General features: G+C 45.4%; 1 protein-coding gene across 1 annotated transcript in view; it reads right to left on the bottom strand.

Annotated features, from left to right (window-relative positions):
* The window catches only part of mpzl1l (myelin protein zero-like 1 like), a 36926-nt gene that overhangs the window by 11015 nt on the left and 2694 nt on the right, over positions 1–23217 (bottom strand). Inside the window, exons 2-4 of the mRNA XM_083635660.1 lie at positions 14413–14591; positions 3099–3312; positions 417–552 (exon numbers count right to left, since the gene is read on the bottom strand). Coding sequence (XP_083491786.1) covers positions 417–552; positions 3099–3312; positions 14413–14591 — 529 coding nt within the window. The remainder of the gene's footprint in view (positions 1–416; positions 553–3098; positions 3313–14412; positions 14592–23217) is intronic.

Raw genomic sequence — 23217 nt, 5'->3', positions numbered from 1 at the left:
GTTCCCCATTCATTTTCTCCATAGACATTTAGAAAAATCCTTATATAACAAGTTTTAAAGCTGGAACAAAGCCAACCCGTGACCTACTGAATCATGAGTGACTATAAAACATTTCACTTGAAAAAAATAAACCCCCTGTTGTTATTTTTTGTTTTTGCTCCAACTGAAATGTTTTACGGTCACTCACGATTCAGTAGGTCACGGGTTGGCTTTGCTTCAGCTTTAAAACTTGTTATATAAGGATTTTTCTAAATGTCTATGGAGAAAATGAATGGGGAACTCTCTTCCGGGGCAAAAAAAATGTCATGTGCCTGACTGTTCAGCTCCATTGAAACACTATGCCACCATGAGCTGATTCTAGAGGAATCAATGTCACTCCTGCTGACACTGACAAAATGTCGAAACATGCCACTTACCCTGCATAATCATTTCGGGTGACGTATGTGATTATCTTTATGATGAGGCAGGTAACCACGGCGATGAGGATGATTCCAAGTACAGCACCACAAACTGCTCCAATGATAACCGCTGTGTTGCTCTGAGGGAGAGATTCTGGACAAAAAGACAAGGCCACAACATACACATGACTGGTGTGTAGAAATATCTGCAGTTTGGTCAGGATATGTCAAACAAATCATTTTTGGCAGTCCTGTACACAATGGAGGTCAGTGGGAAAGTGGAGAATTTTAAAATGTCGGTATAGTTTGATATACAGTATCCATATATTAACTGCAGCCCAAAATGGCAAGTGCAGTTTGATGCAACATGCAAGTGTTCCAAAAAGGTGTGCTACTATTGGCTCATTTCCACCGCTGGTATCAGCGCGGCCCCGCCCAGCTCGTCTCGGCCCCGCCCAGCTCGTCTCGGCCCCGCCCAGCTCGTCTCGCTTTTTTGTCTCATTCCACCGATCAAAAACCTGGACAGCCCGGGTTGAGTCGGGGTTGAGTCGTGCTAGTTTTGGTCCCTGTTTTGTTGAGGTTCCACCAAAACCTGTGGACCCGGTACCAAACGGTGGCGTGAAAACACTGCAGACGACTGATTGGTCAGACAGAATCGTGTTTACTGTATCTACTGTCAATGATGGATACCAGTTTAGTGGGGCTTACCTTATCTTCTGTTATTTCCATCAGGCTTTTGTGTTGCTGCCTTCAGCTCTGATGAAATAAAACCGATCTCCTTGCTCAGTTTTAACATGATGGTGGTTTTCAATTGTTTTGAGAGCGAAAAGGTCCACTCCTCGGTAAGCCCTTTGTAGTTGTGTGCTACGTCTGCTCCGCTAGGCCAGAGGCGGGGGTTTAGCGAAACCGCGGTCTTTCCTGGTGAGTTGCCGCTGGGGTAGAGGCTTCCCTTCTCCCCGTAGTGTAACCCCCGTCCCTCGCACAGCGCATGCATGTGAGTTTGAGTAACAACAAAGTGATATCCATTCTCCTAGCCGATTGTCACATTTGCCCATGTACACTGTAGGTCATTTAGAGGCACCAGTATTTCATAACCCTTATAAAGGTTGCGTGTATGGATTTAATTTTAACGTTATACGTTATAGCCTACTTCGGCTATGGGCGGATACTGTATGCGGTCGCTATAACGACCAGGTGTGGGCGGAGGCGAGTAAGCTTGCTATTGAAGCGGAGTCTATAGCCGCTTTCACACACAGATCGCACAAAATTGCAGTTCAGAAGGCCCGCAAAGCCGGTAGCCTCGCCACAGAAATTGCTTTCACACACAGCCAAGCAGCACCGCCACATTCCCGTCTTGGGGTGTGCTTTCAGGAGACAGCCACTGCTCCCGGATTGAAAGGTGAGCTGAGGCTTTTCCACCCAGCTCCTCCTAACCCAAATTAACATTTTCATAGGTTAATGTAGCCTAGGCTACTGTATGATGAACAAATTCATTCAACAACCAAACATCGCCGATGTATGTGCAGCTGCCGTCGTTAAGGATCAAACTGATAAAACACGAAATTGTTGTCCACATGCAGCATGGTAACAAGGCTTTCAATATTCATCTGATCGACTTTATGGATCAGAGATGCACCATCATGTAGCCTATTAGATACAAGGCTAATTCTTATCTTTTGGTTCCAGTTTTTTGTAAAGCAAATTATTCCCATGAAGTAGCCTAATTACCGTCCGTTCTGAAAGATAACGCCCGCATATCAAACAGCTGCAGTCTGCATAACGTTCGTCGGGGGAATAGTAAAGGCTATAAATGCACAAGTTCTGGAGCTGGTTTCCAGAGGGAATATCCTCAGACCAACTTGCCACAGACAGCTATAGTCCTCTGAAGCTTATTATTATATCCGTTAATTTTACCTACTAATGTCAACATCGTTTGAGCATAAAGCCTAACCTACTTACTAGGCACGGAGCATTCCTCCTGGCCGCCTTTTTTTACTTTCACTTACCGTATGTCTTTCTTGCTGCATGAGGTGATTTCCCCTGTATTTTTTTTATGAATGAGCTGACCATTCGCACCGTTCCCGCTTGCTGCTCCTACGCTTTCAGGTGGAGGCGGGTTGCAGGGTAACCCGGCGCTGTGACTAGGTCCACTGGCGGAACGAAAGGCATACAACAATTACCCACCAACCCACGTTCACAACTTTCACATCGGAGGCGTGGATCTCATTTTCAGTGCATTTTATGGCTTTCAAGGCCGGTGTGAAAGCGGCTTATATCAAGTAGAGACGAGTAAGACCAGGTCGAGTAGAGCTGTACTGTGCTCTTATATGTGGTGGAAATGAGCCATTTGTGATCACGGCCCTAAACGCAAATTCATTCATTATGATTCTAGTCAAGTCAAATTCATTTTCATCGTAGAAAAAGTAAGCCCACAAAGGCTGGATACTTTTGTTTAACTAGCGAGACAGGCCAGCGATGCTGTTCTGAGCAGTGAAGGAAGCCATGTCTGTGTTGAGAAAACCAAGCGCCGGTCCGTCCGCTCGCTCATTTGTGCGCGTGGCATTGTGTGTTGTTGCATGTATTGCCTTTAAATGGTATCCAGACTCTTCAGAACCTGGAGGAAGTCTGCATAATTGCATTTGTTTGAAAATTGATAAATAAATCCAAATAAACCAAATGAGGAAAAATGTGCCTATTCACCTTTGAGAACCACCCTGAGCTCGGTCTGTGCCGGGGTGCCTGAGATGTCCGGGGGGTTCTTCACGTCACAGAAGTAGGTGCCGTTGTCAGTGAACTGTGCCAGGCTCAGCTGGATGGAGGCGTCCTTCCTGTTCAGGTCACCAACAAACTGCACTCGATCTTTGAACTCCGGCTGGGACCCTGGGAACGCCTTCCCCTGGCTATAGTAGAAGATCTATGGAAAAGAGGAAAGTCAAGTCAGCAGTGTGTGCAGGATGCCTGAGCTTTATAGTGAAAGGAAAAACAGTTAGCAAGCACGACTCCCATAAAGATATATAAAAAGTATACGGGTGCCTGGGTCGGAGGATACTAGTGGGTGACAGATGTCCCGGCACACACAGTTTAAGAAAAAAATATCTTATTTATTGTGGGCAAACAAGGTGATGGACGTTTCGCCTAGAAGGCTTCGTCAGCATGACAATATGACAATGGACAAACATTATATACAGGGGTAGACACTGATCACAGCCAATCACTCACAGGAGGGGACTAATGGAGAATGGAGATCAGCCGTGTTAGGTGGCAGGCCAATCATCTTTATAAACATGCATAGATTATCAGGCTTCAGTCTAAAGAAATTCATCAATATGAAAAAGAAATATAGTTTGTCTTTGTACAATACAAGTGGGCTATAATAGTCATTTGTAAAAGAAAACAGTATGGAAATAACTCTTGGACAAATATAATGAATATAATGATAGACTGGAAGGGGGGTGTGTGGCTGAAAACTGATCAGTGCAAAAAACATGTAACAAATAACAGGGAATAAACCATATAACCTCATATAACTATCTTTATAGTGAAAACCCACACAGCTCAAGTGCATTTTGATACATTACGTGCTGCAAAATCTCTTTACATTATAGAAGAAACTTTTTCACATTTTGTTTTTATACATCAGAAGCAAACAATCTCATGACTGAGAGTTAAAGTTAACTTCTGCTTTTCTGTTAAAAAACCCCATGACCACCAGGACTTATGAAAGAAGATGCCTTTGTACATGGAAATCTGCCAAATTCAAGTTCTCTTTTTGACCTATTAAAAAAACATTGAAAATTCTGGATTAAAAGTTAGTGGTATTATATCTTTCACAAATAAGCAATAGGGTGAATACTGTGGCTACTCAAATCCTACCATTATTTGGTTAGCTTGAATGACATTGACACTGCAAGTAGCTGCAAATCAAAAGGCCTTAGGCCATAGCTATTTTCACACATGAACTCCGGATCAGGTGAGGGTTGCTCCCCACTGAGCCTGCCCCGGATGATACGTGAAGTGTACCCTTTCACACATGAGGCATGTTGCATTCACACATGAGTAGCACCTCCGCAGAGTTTGTAAAGTAGAGAGGGGGCGGGGGCGGGGGCGGGGGCGGGGGAATTTGGGCATGACCACACAATGGGGAGTTGTGAAAACTAAAAATACATAATGGGCGATAACTGCCTAACGTTCACGGCATATAATCGTTTGCGCATAACGTTAGTAAGTAATTAATTAAACAACCCTACAACTCACGCCCAGATGCATCGATTTCCTCGAGTCGCAAGCACTACAAACAAAACAGGTCTTTGCTATGTTCAGTCCTAAAATGCATCAAACCTACTAGAATTATTCAGAATACAGGAAGCTAGACGTTTTTACCTTCAAAATAAAACAAATGTTGTATTACTTAGTAACAAAATATCAGAATGTCGACTCACTACGGGTTAAAATTGACTTTTCGAAAGGAGCAGATATTCTTCCGGTTTATCTCCGTTCTGTATCTTTCGAAACACACACAAAAAAACATTACACGTGTATTTACTTTATTTAATTGCCATTATTGCGAAGGTTATACCCGGAAGTTTTCGTTTTATACTGCCTGACTTGACGCTACTTGGAATTTGCGGTTCTGCCATTGAATCTTCACAAACGCTGTGTAAACGTTAAATCAAAGACATGAACGCAACCAGATCCAGATACCCTACCTAGTAGGGCTGTGGCGATTCACTTATCTCCCGATTCGATACTATCACGATTCTTGGGTGCCGATTCGATTTGATTCTTAAGTATTGCGATTCTACGATTATTGCGATTCGATATTACGATTTATTGCGATTTTTGTTTATTTTTTTCTTTTCTTTTTTCAGTTTGTTTGCTTTTTTACACTAGATTAGAACATGGGAAAAGTTGAATCATACACTAGAGACTGTATATTATATATCATGAGTAGGGCTGGGCGATATAGTTAAAAACAGGGGCGGACTGGGATCATAATTCAGGCCGGGCATTAGATACCAAGCAGGCCAGGCCGATATGGGCCAACGCGCGTGAAATTTGGGCCGTTTGAAGCCAGATTTGGGCCGTTTGAAGTCCAATTTTACAATGAGATGCACCCACTTTAACCCTGAAGTGTACCGGTAATTATTACTTCAGACTAACTATTAAAGTAATAAAACCACTAGTAAACCAGTAGGCGGCGCCTGGCCTGCTGTTCAGTGAGTGGCCTGACTGCAAGCACGCAAAAAAAAAAAAAAAGATTTTTTTTTTATTATTTTTTTGCGATTATCGATTCTGGAATAAAAGATCGATCCAAAAAATCGTGACATTAAAAATCGCGATACTTAGGTGAATCGATTTTTTCCCCCACCCCTACTACCTAGCGATGTCCAATACTGGGAAGCGGGACGACCCTCGCGTCCAAAAATGCTTATTAAATGTGTGTGCTGTGCGAAGCAGACATGAAATCAGATCAGAGCCATGAGCCTTTCAATCCAGCAATCCAGCAACATGTTGGCTGTCGCACACGGAGCAGTTTTGAGCTTCATTTGGAAACCAAATGGCATGTGTTTTTTGCTCGCTCATTCACATCGACTATTTATATAATAATAATCTGTCACGATGTCTCTGTCCTCATGCACTCACGAGCTGACTACTTCACGGAGCTCTGGAGGGGGGGGGGGGGAGCGCGCATGAGCCACATGCACACATTCACACATGACAGCCATCCGCATGGCCTCTAGATAACTCCTGAATTCCAAACATGTGTGAAAGCAGCTCATGTGTACAGGCTTGTTGGAGATGACTGCAGACAGATAGGTGCCCCGCCCTGCTAAGCAAAACTGGGCAGGTATTTTGGATGAGATGAATGTAGTCCACCCCCACCCCACAGTCTGCCCGGATTCCATATGACAGAAGCTACTGCCCAGAGCAAACAGTTATTTACATTTTACTCCAAGCTCAACACATGACAAAAACATGTTTAGTGCTATGTCTCAACTCATCTCAAGTGTAGTGCATCAGAGCACAGACATATAATAATAATAATCATTTAGTAAAAGGAATCGTGGGGGGCAGAGCATGTGAGCGGAGCGGGGGGATTTTGGCTTGAGCGGTGAGCGGGGACCAGAGTGGTACCGGAGCGAAAGTTGGAGCGGCACCGATCACCCGCTCACTCCCGCTCCAGTTTCGATCACAACATGTTTGAAACAGAATGCATCGGTGCGTGGCCATGCGCACCCCCACTATTTTCTTGCCAGCTGCTGCGAGACGAGAACGAAGAGAAACAAACATGCAGCCGACTCTGCTGAGCTCATGTTATTTGTAGTGAGCAATGCCCATTGCTCAGGCGTTTAAACGCAAATTAAAACACCCTGGCCTCTTTTTCTTTTTCTTCTTTTGAGCGGAGCGGTGAGTGTGAGCGGAGGAAATCTCTATGGAGCGGGGATCGGTCTGGAGCGGGTGGACAGGGCCGCTCCGGGAGTGAGGAGCGATAATTATCACCGCTCCGCTCCGCTCAGCTCCGCTCACATGCTCTGGTGGGGGCTCATCTTGATCATTTGAAAATGTAGCGTGGAGGTAGCCTGGTAAACCAACCGGTCACGTGACCTCACATTTCATTTCGTTCTACCAGACCGTCTGGCCTCCGGGCCTGGGAGGGTGTTTTCAGAAATTACAAACTGCTCTAGCCAATCAGCGACTGCGCTCAGTGCCCTGTGATTGACAGTGCAAGTTGGCCAATCAGGAACGCCGCTGGCAAAACAGTAATGGCTGCCGCTGTGGCTCTCCGCCTCGAGCAGTAACGTCAAAGTTCGTCGACTTTAAACAGCCATAAAGTGCCGTTATTGCAGAAATACTCAATAACAATTAAGCAAGTACAGGAGTATGCAACAGCGGAGTTTCTCGGCGGAAAAAAATGGATTTGCCTGGATCCAACAGTGATTGGCTGAAGGAGTTGTCTGTCGAAGCAAGTACACCCAACTCCCACCCACTGCAAACACTGGGTGAAAGCTGGAGGCCAGACGGTCTGGTAGCAGGGCTACAGACTAACCTTTTACACTAAGTGCACCGGTGCACCTTACTTTTTAATTTAGGTGCACCCACATTTTTCACCACGCCTTTTGGCACCGCAATAATACATTTTAAGCGTTACCTTCTTTGTGATTTTGTTTACAATGGCCCCCATTCACTCTCAAGACCCTCTGTTTACTTTGATGTGAGTAAATGAGGGGGGCCAGCATCCCTCCTCAGGTTCCAATTAAAAAATGTCTTGCAAAGAGGGCAGCATGAAATGAGCAGAGAATGGTATTTGTAAGCTGAATAAGCACCATTAATATTCATGTGTCATCAAGTCTGTCATGAATAACATCAAGGGGAAATAATCAGTAGAGCTCAGTGATCTTAGTTAAGTGAGATTTCTAAGAGATTTTTATGTGGCTATAATGGTAGGCTATAATGAGTCACGCATTCGGAAATAATATCCTCTAGGGCAGTGATACTCAACTTGCGGCCCGGGGGCCAGATGCGACCCGCGATAGGGTGCAGATGGGCCCCCGGACAATTTATTAATTCACAATTAAAACTAAGGTTAAATAAAATTTGACTGAGCTCCAGCTAAATTGTCAAATATGGCTGTCTGTTCGCCACCCAGGCACTTACAGTATATGTATTAACTATGCAAAAAAATGGGAGACTAAACTCCGGCTGACACCCCAAAATCCTAAAATCTGCTACAGAAAAATGTATATTAATGTTTATTGACTGGCCCCTTGCCTACTGTCATTTTGCAAAAGTGGCCCCCAGGCAAAGCAAGTTGAGTATCCGTGCTCTAGGGCCACGCCACTTCTGGGAACCCCCATCCTGTGTAAGTAGGGTTCCCAGAGTAAAACCTGGCTATTTCCACCACTGCTTATGGATGAGCATCATCTGCTGCATGCCATCGAGAACCGTTGGTCGGATCGACTTCAAACTAATTGGGAGTGTGCCCTATTGTACAGTGCAGTGCCCTGTTTTCGTGCAATTCGGCATAGCGCCACGAACTGGCAACACAAAAAGCGGTTTATCTCGATAGCCATTCATCTGATCGACTACAAACTTGGGGAGTGTGCTGCTGGGAACCGGACATAGAGCAGTGCCGAATATTGGGCAATTTGGCACAGCGCCACCTACTGGCAACACAGAAAGTGGTTAATCTTGAGAACCGTTCATCCGATTGACTTCAAACTTGGGGAGTCTGCTCCTGGGAACCCGAAGTAGTGTGGTGCTGAATTTCTTGCAAATCTTGCAATTTCCCACACCACATACTGGCAACACAAAAAGCAGTTTATCTCGAGAAACATTTGTTCAATTGACTCAAACTTGGAGAGTGCGCTGCTCGGACCCCGATGGAGTGCGGTGCCGCATTTCATGCAATTTGGACTTATTCCAGGACTGTCTGTATGTCTGCCCTTCGCGTATCTTGAGAACCGTTTGTAGGATCGACTTCAAACTTGCGCTTAGGGGGACCTGACAGAGTGCAGTGTGTGTGCCGGGGGGAAGCGCCCACGGGGTGGTGCATGGGGGAACGGGCATTGCACTATATATATATATATATACACACATATATATATATATATATATATATATATATATATATATATATATATTTATATATACCGGTATATATATATATATATATATATATATATATATACATATGTGTATATAAGTGTGTATATATAAGTGTGGCTCTATAGCTGGAGCAGTTGTCTCACCCCACCCCCTCCCCTGATCACCACATGGCTCCTGTAGAAACCCCTATGGGGGGATTATCTATCTATAAAAATAAAAATAAAAACATTCTCCAATAACCAGGAGGGGCGCCAGGAGAGAGAGGCGACCAGCTGAGCGAGCTCCGTGAACTTCGTAGAGAAATAGGTCTTTTTTAGAGTAATTTCGTTTTGTTTATAATTTCGTAGCTTCTATTCGCTTTGTAAATATCTAGTGTATATATCAGTGTCTTTATACAGTGTACATAGTAGCGTATGGGCACTTTTTTGGCAAAAGAGAGCACAACAACAGCGTGGATTACTGTGGGATTACCGCCGGTCTATTGTTCTACTGTTCCCACTGCGTCCCCCCCCCCCAAAGGGACAGGGCCAGCAAGATGGAGGACAATGACAACAACAACGATAACAACAACGATAACAACGACGGCGCCAGCAGTACCACCGTACGTAGGTACAACAGGGGCGCGCTGCTAAACATCAGAAATGCGCGAAAACACCCCAAACAATACTGGTCGGCTCCCGACCTCTCTGAATTCCCTGAATTTAAACGGCAAAAGAGAGGAAGACGAGGGGGTCTCCTCGCACGGCAGAGAAGGTGAGCGCATAAACCACCACTGCCCAGCATTCTCCTGGCTAATGACCAATCGTTGGAGAATAAAATGTGTGAATTGAGAGCAAGGGCACAATTCCAAACGGACATAGCGAGATGTAACGTCCTGTGTTTGACTGAAACCTGGCTTTCACCCGACACTGCGGACCATGCCATCACAATCCCCGGCTTCGGTATACACAGAGCTGATAGAGACACAGAGCGTTCTGGTAAAGCGAGGGGCGGCGGCGTCTGTCTGATGATAAACAAGAACTGGTGTGCGAATATCACTAACATCGGAACGCACTGCACAGCGGACTTGGAATACGTTATGCTCCAATGTGTACCGTATTACAGTCCCAGGGAATTCACGACAATCACCCTTGCTGCAGTGTACATTCCCCCCCAAGCCAACGCAACAAACGCAGCCAAGGAACTCCACCGCGCGATCAGCGCACAGGAGCTTAAACAACCGGAAACAGCAATGATCCTGGCAGGCGACTTCAATAGAGTCAACCTGAGGAAGCGTTTGCCTACACTCCACCAGCACATCAATTTCCACACACGGGGAAAACGCACACTGGACCAGTGTTACACGAACATCAAACACTGCTACAAGGCTACACCCCGCCCCCCCTTCGGCAAATCGGACCACGCCTCCATCCTGCTCGTTCCCAGGTACCATCAAAAGCTCAAGCGACACCCCCCTTCCGAACCGCCCACTGCTGGTCAGACCAATCAGAGGACATCCTGAGAGACTGCTTCGACCAAACAGCATGGGAAGAGTTCAAGGCTGCAGGAGACCTGGACGAATATGCAGAAACGGTAACAGGCTTCATACAAAAATGCACAGAGGATATAATCCCCCCAAAAATAATCAAACTAATGATTGACTGATAAAAACAACAGTGACGTCCGGGCCGCCCTCCACGCCAGGACCACCGCCTTCAACTCTGGAACACCAGAGGAATACAAGCAGACAAGATATGCCCTCCGAACAACTTTAAAAAGAGCACGGAGAGAATATGGCAGGCAGCTGGAGGCAAAACTGGACTCCAACAAGCCCCAGACACCTGTGGAGAGGGCTCCATGCTGCCACAGACTTCAAAGGGGAAAAACAGCAAAACGCCAACGCGTCACCCACCCTGCCAGACGAACTCAACGCGTTCTACGCTAGGTTTGACCCCTCTGCCAGAGCGCCTCCCCTCCTCCCCCCCACCCCTCAGCACCCCCACCCCCTCCCATTCCCACCTAACCACCAACCCCCCCCCCCCACCTCCCACAGATCCAGACCGCTCTCTCACCATCACTGAGGATGAGGTGCGCCGGTCGTTCCTGCGCATCAACCCACGCAAGGCGGCCGGCCCGGACGGCATCCCCGGGCGGGTCCTCAAGGCCTGCGCCCACCAGCTGGCAGGCGTATTCACAGACATTTTCAACCAGTCTCTCTCCCTCCGACGAGTTCCCTCCTGCTTCAAAGCAGCGACAATCATCCCCATTCCCAAGCAGCAGAAAGTGACCAGCCTCAATGACTGGCGCCCAATAGCCCTCACGCCAATAGCCAGCAAGTGCTTTGAAAAGCTGGTCATATCAAAGATCCGCCCCACACTCCCCCCGGACCACGACCCGCTACAATTTGCATACCGCCCCAACAGGAGCACAGCGGATGCAGTAGCACACGTGCTCCACACCGCCCTGTCCCACCTGGAGGGGAAGGACACCCATGTAAGAATGCTGTTCGTGGACTACAGCTCAGCATTCAACACCATAGTACCCTCCAGGCTGGTACGCAAGCTCAAGGATCTGGGACTAAACACAGCAATGTGCGACTGGATCCTGGATTTCCTGACAGACCGTCGCCAGGTGGTGAGGGTGGGCAACCTCACCTCCTCCCCACTGACCATCAGCATAGGAGCGCCCCAGGGGTGCATCTCCAGCCCCTTCTGGTATGACCTCTACACCCACGACTGCGTGGCGACTCAAACTTCGAACACCATCGTGAAGTTTGCAGACGACACAGCAGTCGTGGGGCTGATCTCGGGGGGCGACGAGACGGCCTACAGAGAGGAGGTGGGGGCCCTGGAACAATGGTGCCAGGACAACCACCTCTCTCTGAACGTCTCCAAGACCAAGGAGATCATTGTAGACTACAGGAGGGGGGGGGGGGGGGGCGCACACCCCCCAATCACCATCAACGGCACAGTGGTGGAAAGGGTGGACAGCTTCAAGTACCTGGGAGTCAACATCCAACCACCAGGACCTGACTTGGGCCGGTCACACCGCCACTGTTGTCAAAAAGGCCCAACAGCGACTACACGGACTCAGGCGCATGAAGAAATTTGGGCTAAGGCCAGAAATCCTTAGGAACTTCTACAGAGGCACCATTGAAAGCCTGCTGACTGGCTGCTACGGGAACTGTACCACCATGGACCGCAGGGCGCTACGGAGAGTGAGACGCGTGGCCCAGCACGTAACAGGATGTGAGTTGCCAGAACTGCATGAACTGTACAACCAGCGGTGCCTCAGGAGGTCCCTGAAGATCATCAAAGACACAAACCATCCCCACAACAGCCTGTTCTCCCTGTTACCCTCAGGGAGGAGATACAGGGTTCCAAAAGCACGCACAAATCGCTTGAGGAACAGTTTCTTCCCGCAGGCCACGAGACTCCTTAACACGTTCACTGCCAACGACGTATTACTCCGTCAAAAAAAATCCAACGGTTGACTGCCACTGACGTATTACGTCAAAAAAATGAAAAAAAAAAAATTTGACCGTGGGATGTGCATCTAACCCTTTTACATCTCTTATATAATTATTGGAGCCACCGAACGTTTACAACCCATTCCACCGACCCACTAAGTGGCGACAGTGCTCTCCTGACTAGAGGAAGGCAAGCAAAAAGCAGCCATTCTCATGAAAATGGATGGGGGAAAACGCTTTCGTTTTCGCGCTGATTGCTGGCGATGCGGGATTGCAAATTTGCATAATAGATTACAGGTGGAACACACTTTGAAACACGCAGCATAAATATGACCAGAATCGCAAAAGCTTCATCAAAGCTCTCAACCAAAACTCCAAGAAGCGAGCGAGTCCATCCAGACTTCCTCAAACAGCGGCCGCGCAGACAGGCAGCAGCAGCAGCAAAGCAGTGAGACTGGTGACAAGCTTGTGACGGCCGCTGCAGCCAAGAAGAACGCCCACGGAGGGAGGAGTTGGAAGCAGAGGGGGGTTTCCTGCTGTTATGGAGGAAATTACTGTTCAAAACTATTGTTTAGATGTCTGACGTCTTACTGATGCCAAAAATGAATGGTTAAAGTGACTGTTCTATCGAATTTCACAAAAAGCCGTTTATCTCTGAATAATTTTTCTGACGCTGAAACCATGCTGTATTCAACTGCTAATGCTTACATAACTACTAACTCTACAAACTAACTCTTTTAGACAGAGAAAGCACACATTCTATTAGTTCTTTTGAGATATTGTGTGTTCACAAAATCTTAGCAGAAAAGAATCCTCCTGGCTCATCTTGAAAGATGAGCCAGAATCCTCAAAAAACCCCTCTGGCAGAAGCTAACTACAGTAAAAAAAAAACGTCTGGCAGTGAATGTGTTAACATACACAAATAGTGTAGTAGCCGTACTGTACCATACTGTAGCTGCTACCATTACGTATGTCTAATGTTTAATTGTATGTTTAATAAGGTACATGCTATTTGCACCTGTATGTCAAATACGTCGAATTTAAAATGTTTAAGCACGTCTAAAGTATGCACATGACATGTGCACCTATGTGCAGTGAATATGCCACTGTCTCTGACTTGTCTTATCACTATACTGCCTTATTGCTTGTTTTGTCTCTTGTTGTTTTTGCACTCATATGCCCTGTTATATTTGTACTATGTTGTAAACGGAGTCCACAGCACAAGAATTTCACACGTGATACTTGTACCATGGAGTGACAATAAAAATCTTGAATCTTGAATCCTATACGTCACTGACGCCCCCCGTCTCTGGGGAAGGGGCAGTTGTGATGTCACTAGTGATGTCACTCGAGCAATTGTGATGTCACCAGTGATGTCACTCGAGCAATTGTGATGTAATCAGTGATGTCACTCAAGCAATTGTGATATCATCAGTGATGTCACTAAGGAGTTACACACCCTGAATGACGAGGGGCATGTACGCATGGGGTGCTCTAAACTATGCTGTAGAGGTTTAGTCTTCCATGATTGAAATTCAGTCAAAGACCACACTTCAATCATGAGAGACTCGTAGGAAGTTTTAACAAGCTTTATTGAACAAATAACCAGTTTAAGTGTGGCGTATGGCTCCATGATATGATGACGCTCCTCTTGAGATGAGAGAGGGGGGGCGTCAGTGACGTATAGGATAGATAATCCCCAGGTGTGAATCGAACCCAGGACCTTCTTGCTGCGAAGCAAGAGTACGAGGCAAGAACATTACCACTGTTCCACCGTGCCCCCCGTAAATTGGGAGAACTTGCCCACAGTGCTCTTGTTATTATGTTGACCATTGAACCTGAGGAGCAGATAAACCCTGTGAACCTGAGGAGCAGCTAAACCCTGTCAGACAATAGCAGGAAAACATCCTGGAGCTTTGGGAAAGCTTCACAGAGCAGATAAGAGAAGGCTGGACTTACAGAGGCCGGAGAAGCGGACGGAGTGTCGGATCGACTCGGTCGGAAACTCCAGGTCACTGTGGCGGCGCTGCTCACTACTTCTTTGGACTTGAAAGAACATTTAAGGATTCCTGTGGTGCCGTTCTCAACAATCACTTCAGTGGGCGCATATATGTCGATGGCAGACGTGGGTTTTGTACCTGTTGACATGAGGGAACAGGGAAGAGAAGTGTCCTGGTTTTAGTACGTGTATGGCTTGACAGTTGACTGATCTATGTTTTTTCTTTTTATTTAAGGTCGGGAGCAATATTTGTTTAGTTTGAAGCTGCTGGCAGCTGATATTTTGGACTGCATGTTAGATATCTCCAAACTGCACTTTTTCATGGCAAATCGGGTCAACGTTTCCCCTAGAATTTTATTTTTAGCAAGGTGGAGAAGCCTCTCAAAAGCATTTAGAAGATGTAACACTAAGGTCGCTTTCACATATAAGCTGGTGGACTCGGTGCGATTCGGTGGGGTGAAGTTGCAACATTGTTGCGATTTTCATTTGGTTCGGTTCGCTTTCACACATGCACAAGCGCACCAAACTTTCTGAACAATGTCACGTGGTCGAAACAGTCACTCGTCTATTGGACAGAATAGAGAGGGGAAATCTCTCCTCTCTTCAGCCAGGCTTCTAGCCTAACAAGTGAATCCGCAAAACACGGACATGGAGCAACACCACCTGTGATATTGGGATTTCTGGTTTTACTATCAAATAATTATTTAACAAGAATGTGCCCAATATGAGCAGCAGATGAGGCAGCAAGCTGTTGAACATTTCATTCTGCAGATGAGAGTAGCCTACGTACCGAAGGAGATAGGCAACCCGGGGCCAGCTGTTGATAAATGTGATGTTGTTATGACGACGTACGTCACGACGCAGCGCGCAGGTACTGTACACGTGTGCACGCCGCAGTGTTTGTTTTGCTCCCTTCTACCGTCTTCTACTCATGATGCACTGCATGAGTGCATCAGATGCACTGGTGCTCTTGTGTTTAGTCCGGGTTGCTTTCACACAACAAACGAACTGCGCCAGGGTTCACTTGGAAGCGAACCGAGACCCACGTTTTCAAGCGCGCCAGAGTTCGTTTGTTTGTTCCTCAACAGAGTTCGTTTGCGCTTTCACACCATCCCAAACGAACCGAACTAACCGAGGAAACGAACTCTGGCGCGGTTAAAGTGGACTAAACAGCTTATATGTGAAAGCGACCTAAAACTATTCAAACCCATTCCTTGTCAGTTACCCACTTAGGGGCTGTTACAGACTCCACGCAAGGAACAGGATGTGTCTCGTGAGTCGTGTCCATGCGTAGCAAAATGTGGAGGGCAACAATTTGTAATGTGACACAAACATCTGCTGCAATATCACGTGTATCAGGTAGGGACGCTGAATGAAACTCCCTGCCAAAGGAGGAACTACCAATGAAGAATTCACTTCCTGTGTAAACAAATAACAAGATCGGCAGATTTTGAAGACCAGCTGGCAGAATTGATCCCTGGCTACCAGCAATTATATGATGCCACAGCATGCAGACAGCGTATAGATTTACAGCATCAGATTGGCTTTGTGTCTCCTTGCTGCACATTGGCAATTTTTGACCTCCAGACTACTCGTTCTCCACGCGTTTACTATAGTTGGGTTTCCATCCAAAATGCGAAATAGTGCGCGTTTCCATCCGTTGCTATTATGCGAATTATAGAGCTGTCAATCACCTCGTGTTTGAGGCTGAGCTTCTGATCAGCTGGTAGACCTAATACGTGGCCTCTTGCAGGCAGGCAACGACCAAGCTCTATTAGACACATCTAACGCTATTCATTTAAAGTTTCTTGATGATCTACAAGTAGACAAAGGTACCATAAAATCCCATATCTGGATTACCACGTGCCGCTCTTCAACTCAGCAAGCATAACATCATAATCCACGGAGGAGCAGATAGTAAGTGAATACAATTTCAATTCTAGAATTGAGTTGCCTTAAAGTCAATAATGTGGTATTGCACTCATGTTCACCTTTATCAGTGTTGGGAGTAGGGTTGTCAAAAATATCGATGGTATCGAAAAGTATCAATACTGAAGATTTGAATCCGATACAATACTCATTTGCAACAGGTATCGATAAGTATCAATACTAAAAAAAAATAACGGATACAATACTCCTTTGCAACAGTTTCAATAGCATCAGTGCTTTCTTTTAATGAAAAATCACTGATTTTCCCGTCCCTATCATTGGTGGGTATCTGTTGCTTCAACAAGCTAAATGTGTTCTGATGGCTAAAGCAGGGCTAATCTGCTGTCTAAATTCAAAGTTTTATCAGGCCTAGATTATGGAGAAGTGTACATCTGTTAGGGATGAACGATAATTATCGGACCGATAAATTATCGGGCGATATGGCCATTTTGCGTTATTATTTATTATTCCGATAATGGCCTTTTTCCGATAAATTATCCGATAATAATCCTGTTTATTTTTTGCCTCGGAAGCGGAGCTTTTTGTTGTCGCACATTTGTGACATCACAGCTGCGACGCAAACATGGCTGCTGCCAGTGTGTAGTGTGTTGCTGTTTTTCAGTTTCACAATGATCAGAAAGCTACTGTAATTTGCAATCCATGTCCCACACAGGTTCCGAGAGGAGGGGAAACCTCTAAGCTGGCATTACGTTAAACCAAAGCTGGCGATGATGCAGCGGATATGTTTGTTGTTTGTGTTAGCGAGTTCTGTTAGCATTAGCTCAGTCGTAGCGGGCCTACCCTGCAGGCTCGTCCGCTTGGCAAACTGTGACATTTACAGTCTGTGGCTTGTGATCAAACAGCCCCACAAAAGCACTTAATACACAGAGCTTGCGTAAACTTATAGAAACTAATGGAAACCCCTTTACCCGAAATGAAACATCCAGGGATTGTGTATTTAACTCCAAAAAACCACTCGCTAACATTAAGCTAACCGCGCTAGTTAGCGTTAGCTGCGGGACAGCCAATAATGAAAACAAAGGAGCAGTCGCGCACATTAGGCTACATAAAAAGCATCAGTCAGTCAACATTACATAGTGCCTTTTATTTAATCTGGTAGCAGCATTTTTCAGTAAAAAGTGAAACGACACAGATGGTTTATAGTGCCTGCCCATGGACTGTATATATGCCTACCCCATTCATTGGGCCCAGGCTACAATTCACTGAGAACTGGAACCAATGCAAAATTTGAACAGATCAGTATGACAATAAGAGTCTAAATTACTATGCCTTTTGTCATTGTGTTTTATCTGCAGACTAAGCAGTTTGGCTTTCCGTTCTATAAAAGCCTTTATTTTTGTATTGACTAAAATTGAGTGATACACTTTATTAAAACAATCATATTATATCAGAACTTTTCTTTGTTTTGCGTTCACAGTGATGTTAGTTAGATTTGGTTAGGTCAGAGCTATGCTCACTACATCCATACATCTACCCTAACCCTTTTTTAACCCCAGGTGTGCATAAAATACAGGTTAAAAACAAAAAAATTATATCTATTTTTATTATAATAATTATCGGTTATATCGTATCGGTTATCGGCCAAGAAGAATATATTTATCGGTTATCGTATCGGCTCTAAAAATCCATATCGTGCATCCCTAACATCTGTCCTTCCATCTGTCTAACTTTATTTTTATTCTTCTTGATGTGTCGTCATCCCCCTTCCCGTGGTATCGAAAATGGTATCGAGTATCGATATTTTCCTGGGTATCTGTATCGAAGTAGAAATTATAGTACTGTGACATCCCTAGTTGGGAGTGTGAAGTTACTGTTTAACATGCACCATTACAAACAGAATCCTGAGTTTCACTTTTTGCCTTCACAATAGCTCTCTCTCAGATTGGATGTGATGCAACAGGAGCAAAGCTCTTTCCTCTGGCACACAATTCCCCAATTTCTGACGGCCATTTTATACGTAGTACATTTATTGGAATTGTCCGGGGGTGGCGAGGTTGAAAACGTGTTTACAACCTGATATGACGTACATCTAAGCATGTGTGTGTGTTGCATTGCGACAAATAAAGATGGGGTTTGTCTGTCCTGTACCGTATACCTTATGAAACTGGAGTGCCATGTTAACCAAAACCGCTGCTTCTAAATGGCAACTCATCTTTAAATTAGGGATGCACGATATGGATTTTTAGAGCCAATACCATAACCGATAAATATATTCTTCTTGGCCGATAACCGATACGATATAACCGATAATTATTATAATAAAAATAGAGATATATATATATATTTTAGTTTTTAACCTGTATTTTATGCACACCTGGGGTTAAAAAGGGTTAGGGTTAGGGCTGTCACTTTTCATTCGAAATTCGAATGCAACTTTGAATGTGGGGGAGGGGTTCGTGTTCGATATGTAAATTGACTGTTCGATTTTTTTTTTTTTTTTTTTATGAACCAAAATTAACCAACTGCTGCTTGCTGGTAATGTTAATCCCATGTCAGAAAAAGTCTCCAGATTTGTCGCGTTAGTCTCTTCTGAGAAAGATTGTCTCCAGGGTCTGAAAAGTTGTCTCGAGTTGGATGCAGCCAAGTTTGTGAGGCAGTGTTGTGACTGTGAGCGTCCAAGCAAGTTTCTTGACCCATGTGGTAGGCTATAAACTTAGATTTGCAACTGTTCGTTTTTAGTCATTTCACCAAGTAAATGTGTTGTGTTGAGAGCATTATTGAGAGAGATTAAAAGCAGCACAGAGTAGGCTATCAGGGCTGAGAAGTAAAAACGGCTTTCAGTAAAAACAAGTTTGGTGAGTCCTTCATGTGCTGATGTGCGGTCGTTTGAGAGTGAAAGCGCACTCAGTACTGCACAGTGTTTCATTGCGACTTTTCACTGGCTGTTCTCACCATTGTACAATACATGCTGATCACTTTCTGAGTATAATGGCATCACCCCCAGCGCGAGGTCTCCACGGTGACTCACGGAGACTCGCGGGGCCCCACCCCCACGGAGCTTTGCTCGAGTATAAGAGCACCTTTACACGTCGGGCTGATGCCCGGTGGCCTGGACTGGAGAAAATTAATTAACCAAAAAACTTCGAATATATTCGAACGAATTTCGGGCAATTAAAGTTCGTTCGAACTTTATTTTGGGAAAAAGTGACAGCCCTAGTTAGGGTAGATGTATGGATGTAGTGAGCATAGCTCTGACCTAACCAAATCTAACTGACATCACTGTGAACGCAAAACAAAGAAAACTTCTGATATAATATGATTGTTTTAACACATTCACTGCCAGCCTTTTTTTTTTTACTGTAGGTAGCTTTTGCCAGAGGGTTTTTTTGAGGATTCTGGCTCATTTTACAAGAGCCAAGGATAATTTTCTGCTTGGACTTTGTGAACACAAAGTTCACAAAAGTACTAATAGAATGTGTGCTTTCTCTGTCTAAAAGAGTTAGTTTGTAGAGTTAGTAGTTATGTAGATATTAGCCGTTGAGTACAGCATGGTTTCAGCGTCTGAGACAAAAAGCTGAGATAATCGCAGTTTTGTGAAATTCAATATCAAACAGTCACTTTAACCATTTATTTTTGGCATCAGTCAGACATAAACAATATAGTTCTGAACAGTAATTTCCTCCATAGCAGCACCCGCACCCCCTCTCCTTACAACTCCTCCCTCCGTGGGCGTGTCTGGTGGATTTCAGCAGCGTTTGTCAGTCACAAGCCAGTCTCTCCTGCCTGTCTGAGCAGTGAGCAGCAGCCTCCCTCTCTGGCGGCCCCTCGTCGGCGAGCGTGGATGTGGCTTAATCCGTTCTTGGATTTTCGGTTGAGAGCTTTGACGAAGCCTTGTGTGACTCTAGGCTTTATGCTGCGCGCTTCAAAGTGTGCTTTCCACCCAGTCCACCTTTGGAACCCCCCACCGCCGTGCGCCCGTGTGAAAGGTTTTCGCCTACAGTATGAGAATGAGGCTCGTTCGCTTCTGGGTCCTCGGTTGAGCTCAGCTGGAATGCGTGCGTTTCTGGCCAAACAACACTCAATAGTCTGAGCACCGTCGCCACTCAGTGGGTCGGCGGAATGGATTGCACACGCCCGGCGGCTCTAACAGTGTAATAGAAGATGCAAAAGGGCCAGATCAACGATCCACCGTCAAAAAAAAAAAATCGATTCTGAAAACGTGTTAACACGTTGTTGGCAGTCAACAGCTGGATTCTGAAAACGTGTTAACACGTTGTTGGCAGTGAACGTGTTAATAAAGTGTATCACTCAATTATAATCAATACAAAAATAAAGGCTTTTATAGAACGGAAAGCCAAGCTGCTTAGTCTGCAGATAAAACACAATGACAAAAGGCATAGTAATTTAGACTCTTATTGTCATACTGATCTGTTCAAATTTTGCATTGGTTCCAGTTCTCAGTGAATTGTAGCCTGGGCCCAATGAATGGGGCAGGCACTATAAACCATCTGTGTCGTTTCACTTTTTACTGAAAAATGCTGCCACCAGATTAAAGAAAAGACACTATGTAATGTTGACTGACTGATGCTTTTTATGTAGCCGAATGTGCGCGACTGCGCCTTTGTTTTCATTATTGGCTCTGTCCCGCAGCTAACGCTAACTAGCGCGGTTAGCTTAACGTTAGCGAGTGGTTTTTTGGATTTAAATACACAATCCCTGGATGTTTCATTTCGGGTAAAGGGGTTTCCATTAGTTTCTATAAGTTTACGCCAGCTCTGTGTATTAAGTGCTTTTGTGGGGCTGTTTGATCACAAGCCACAGACTAAATGTCACAAGCAGTTTGACTGCCAAGCGGACGAGCCTGCAGGGTAGGCCGCGCTACGAGCTAATGCTAACAAAACTTGCTAACAAAAATAACAAACATATCCGCTGCATCATCGCCAGCTTTGGTTTAACATAATGCCAGCTTAGAGGTTTCCTCTCCTCTCGGAACCTGTGTGGGACATGGATTGCAAATTACAGTAGCTTTCTGATCATTCTGAAACGGAAAAACAGCAACACACTACACACTGGCAGCAGCAGCCATGTTTGCGTCGCAGCTGTGATGTCACGAATGTGCGACAACAAAAAGCTCCGCTTGCAAGGCAAAAAATAAACAGGACTATTATCGGATAATTTATCGGAAAAAGGCCATTATCGGAATAATAAATAATAACGCAAAATGGCCATATCGGCCGATAATTTATCAGTCCGATAATTATCGTGCATCCCTACTTTAAATCTTTCATTCCAGTAGACGCTCACACCATTTCCTGCCAATAGCAAGACGTCATGACGCTAAACATCAGCACTTAGGTGTATCCGGTTGACAAAGTGAAAGAAAATACTAGGGCAGTCTTGGCACCTTTTCATCACACAATTTGCATAATATGATTATCTGACTGTACGCAACTTATTTACTATATCCTTTGTGACATATAGTCCATGATAAGTCCATTATGAGTAGCTGCTTAGGTAACCTTGTTGTGTTGGGGAATGATGGGTGGGTTGGTGTATAATAGTGGGATATGAAATCCCACTATTATTATTGGAGTATAAGTTAACAAGCATGAATTCGCAATAACTGCGACCACATATGCACATTTCCGAAACTAGGGATCTCGCGCGCTACACACGCTCGATTCCTAGCTCGCCCGCTGCGCCGGCTCACCCATCCTGCAGCTTGGCCAGCTCGGCTGCTCTGTGGCCAATGAGATCAGCATTAGGGCTGTCACTTTTTCCCAAAATAAAGTTCGAACGAACTTTAATTGCCAGAGAAAAAAAAAAAAAATTCAGTCCAGGCCACCGGGCATCAGCCCGACGTGTTCGCTTGGACGCTCACAGTCACAACACTTTTGAGATATTTTGTGTTCACAAAATCCTAACAGAAAAGAATCCTCGGCTCTTGAAAGATGAGCCAGAATCCTCAAAAAAAAACCTTGGCAGAAGCTACCTACAGTATTGAAAAAATGGCTGGCAGTGAATGTGTTAAGACATGTGCCAACTTTGATGACATTTGGTTCAGTATTTTAACTCATTCCTGGCCATATACGTCTCTAACGTCTTATCAGGAGTTTGCCTCCCAGCCAAATACGTGTTTGACATGTTTTTGTTTTTATTCGTGCTTAGAGTAGTTCAAAGACTTCCCCAGCCTGTGACATGGTATCAGGTCCCTGGCCTCAAAGACAAAGCCGACAACACGTGATCAAACAACTACGCAGCTGTTGTTTTGAAATGGGGGAGGAGGAAAGAACACAAAAGGCGTGAGAAACGCTGCCTTGTTGCAGGGTAGGAGAAACGCCATTGAAACGCCCCTCTGCGCGCTGCCCGAGCTGGTCGCCTTGCTGCAGGGCAGCGAACGCTGGATGAGTTGTTCGCGGTAGTCAAACCCGTGACCAACATGATCGATCCGGTTCCAGAGCCTGGTCCCAAACCCAAGCCGGACCCCGTTCCTGTGTCCCAGCCCGAACGAGACGAGACGAGACGGAGTCACAACTTTCTGAGGAGGAGGAGAACGAGGACAACACAGCAACAGACAGGATTTCCCAGGAGGAGCCATTTTCCAGAGCGCATTTGCGCCGTGCAAAGACCCGCCGGGATTACATTGAAAGTGACTATGACTCTCAGCCATCACAAAGCTCCCAGTCGTCTGAAGAGGAGATGGTCACACCGTCGCCAATTGTCCATGTCGAGGGCGAGGAAGACTGTGTATGTGTATATGTATATGTGTGTGCATGTGTGTGTGTGTGTGTGTCTGTGTTTGTTTGTTTGTTTGTTTGTGTGTGTGTGTGTGTGTGTGTGTGTGTGTGTGTGTGTGTGTGTGTGTGTGTGTGTTT

The sequence above is a fragment of the Poromitra crassiceps genome (assembly GCF_964638095.1).
Source record: "Poromitra crassiceps genome assembly, chromosome: 1".
NCBI lineage: Eukaryota > Metazoa > Chordata > Actinopteri > Beryciformes > Melamphaidae > Poromitra > Poromitra crassiceps.
This window is presented reverse-complemented; position numbering and strand designations above follow the sequence as displayed.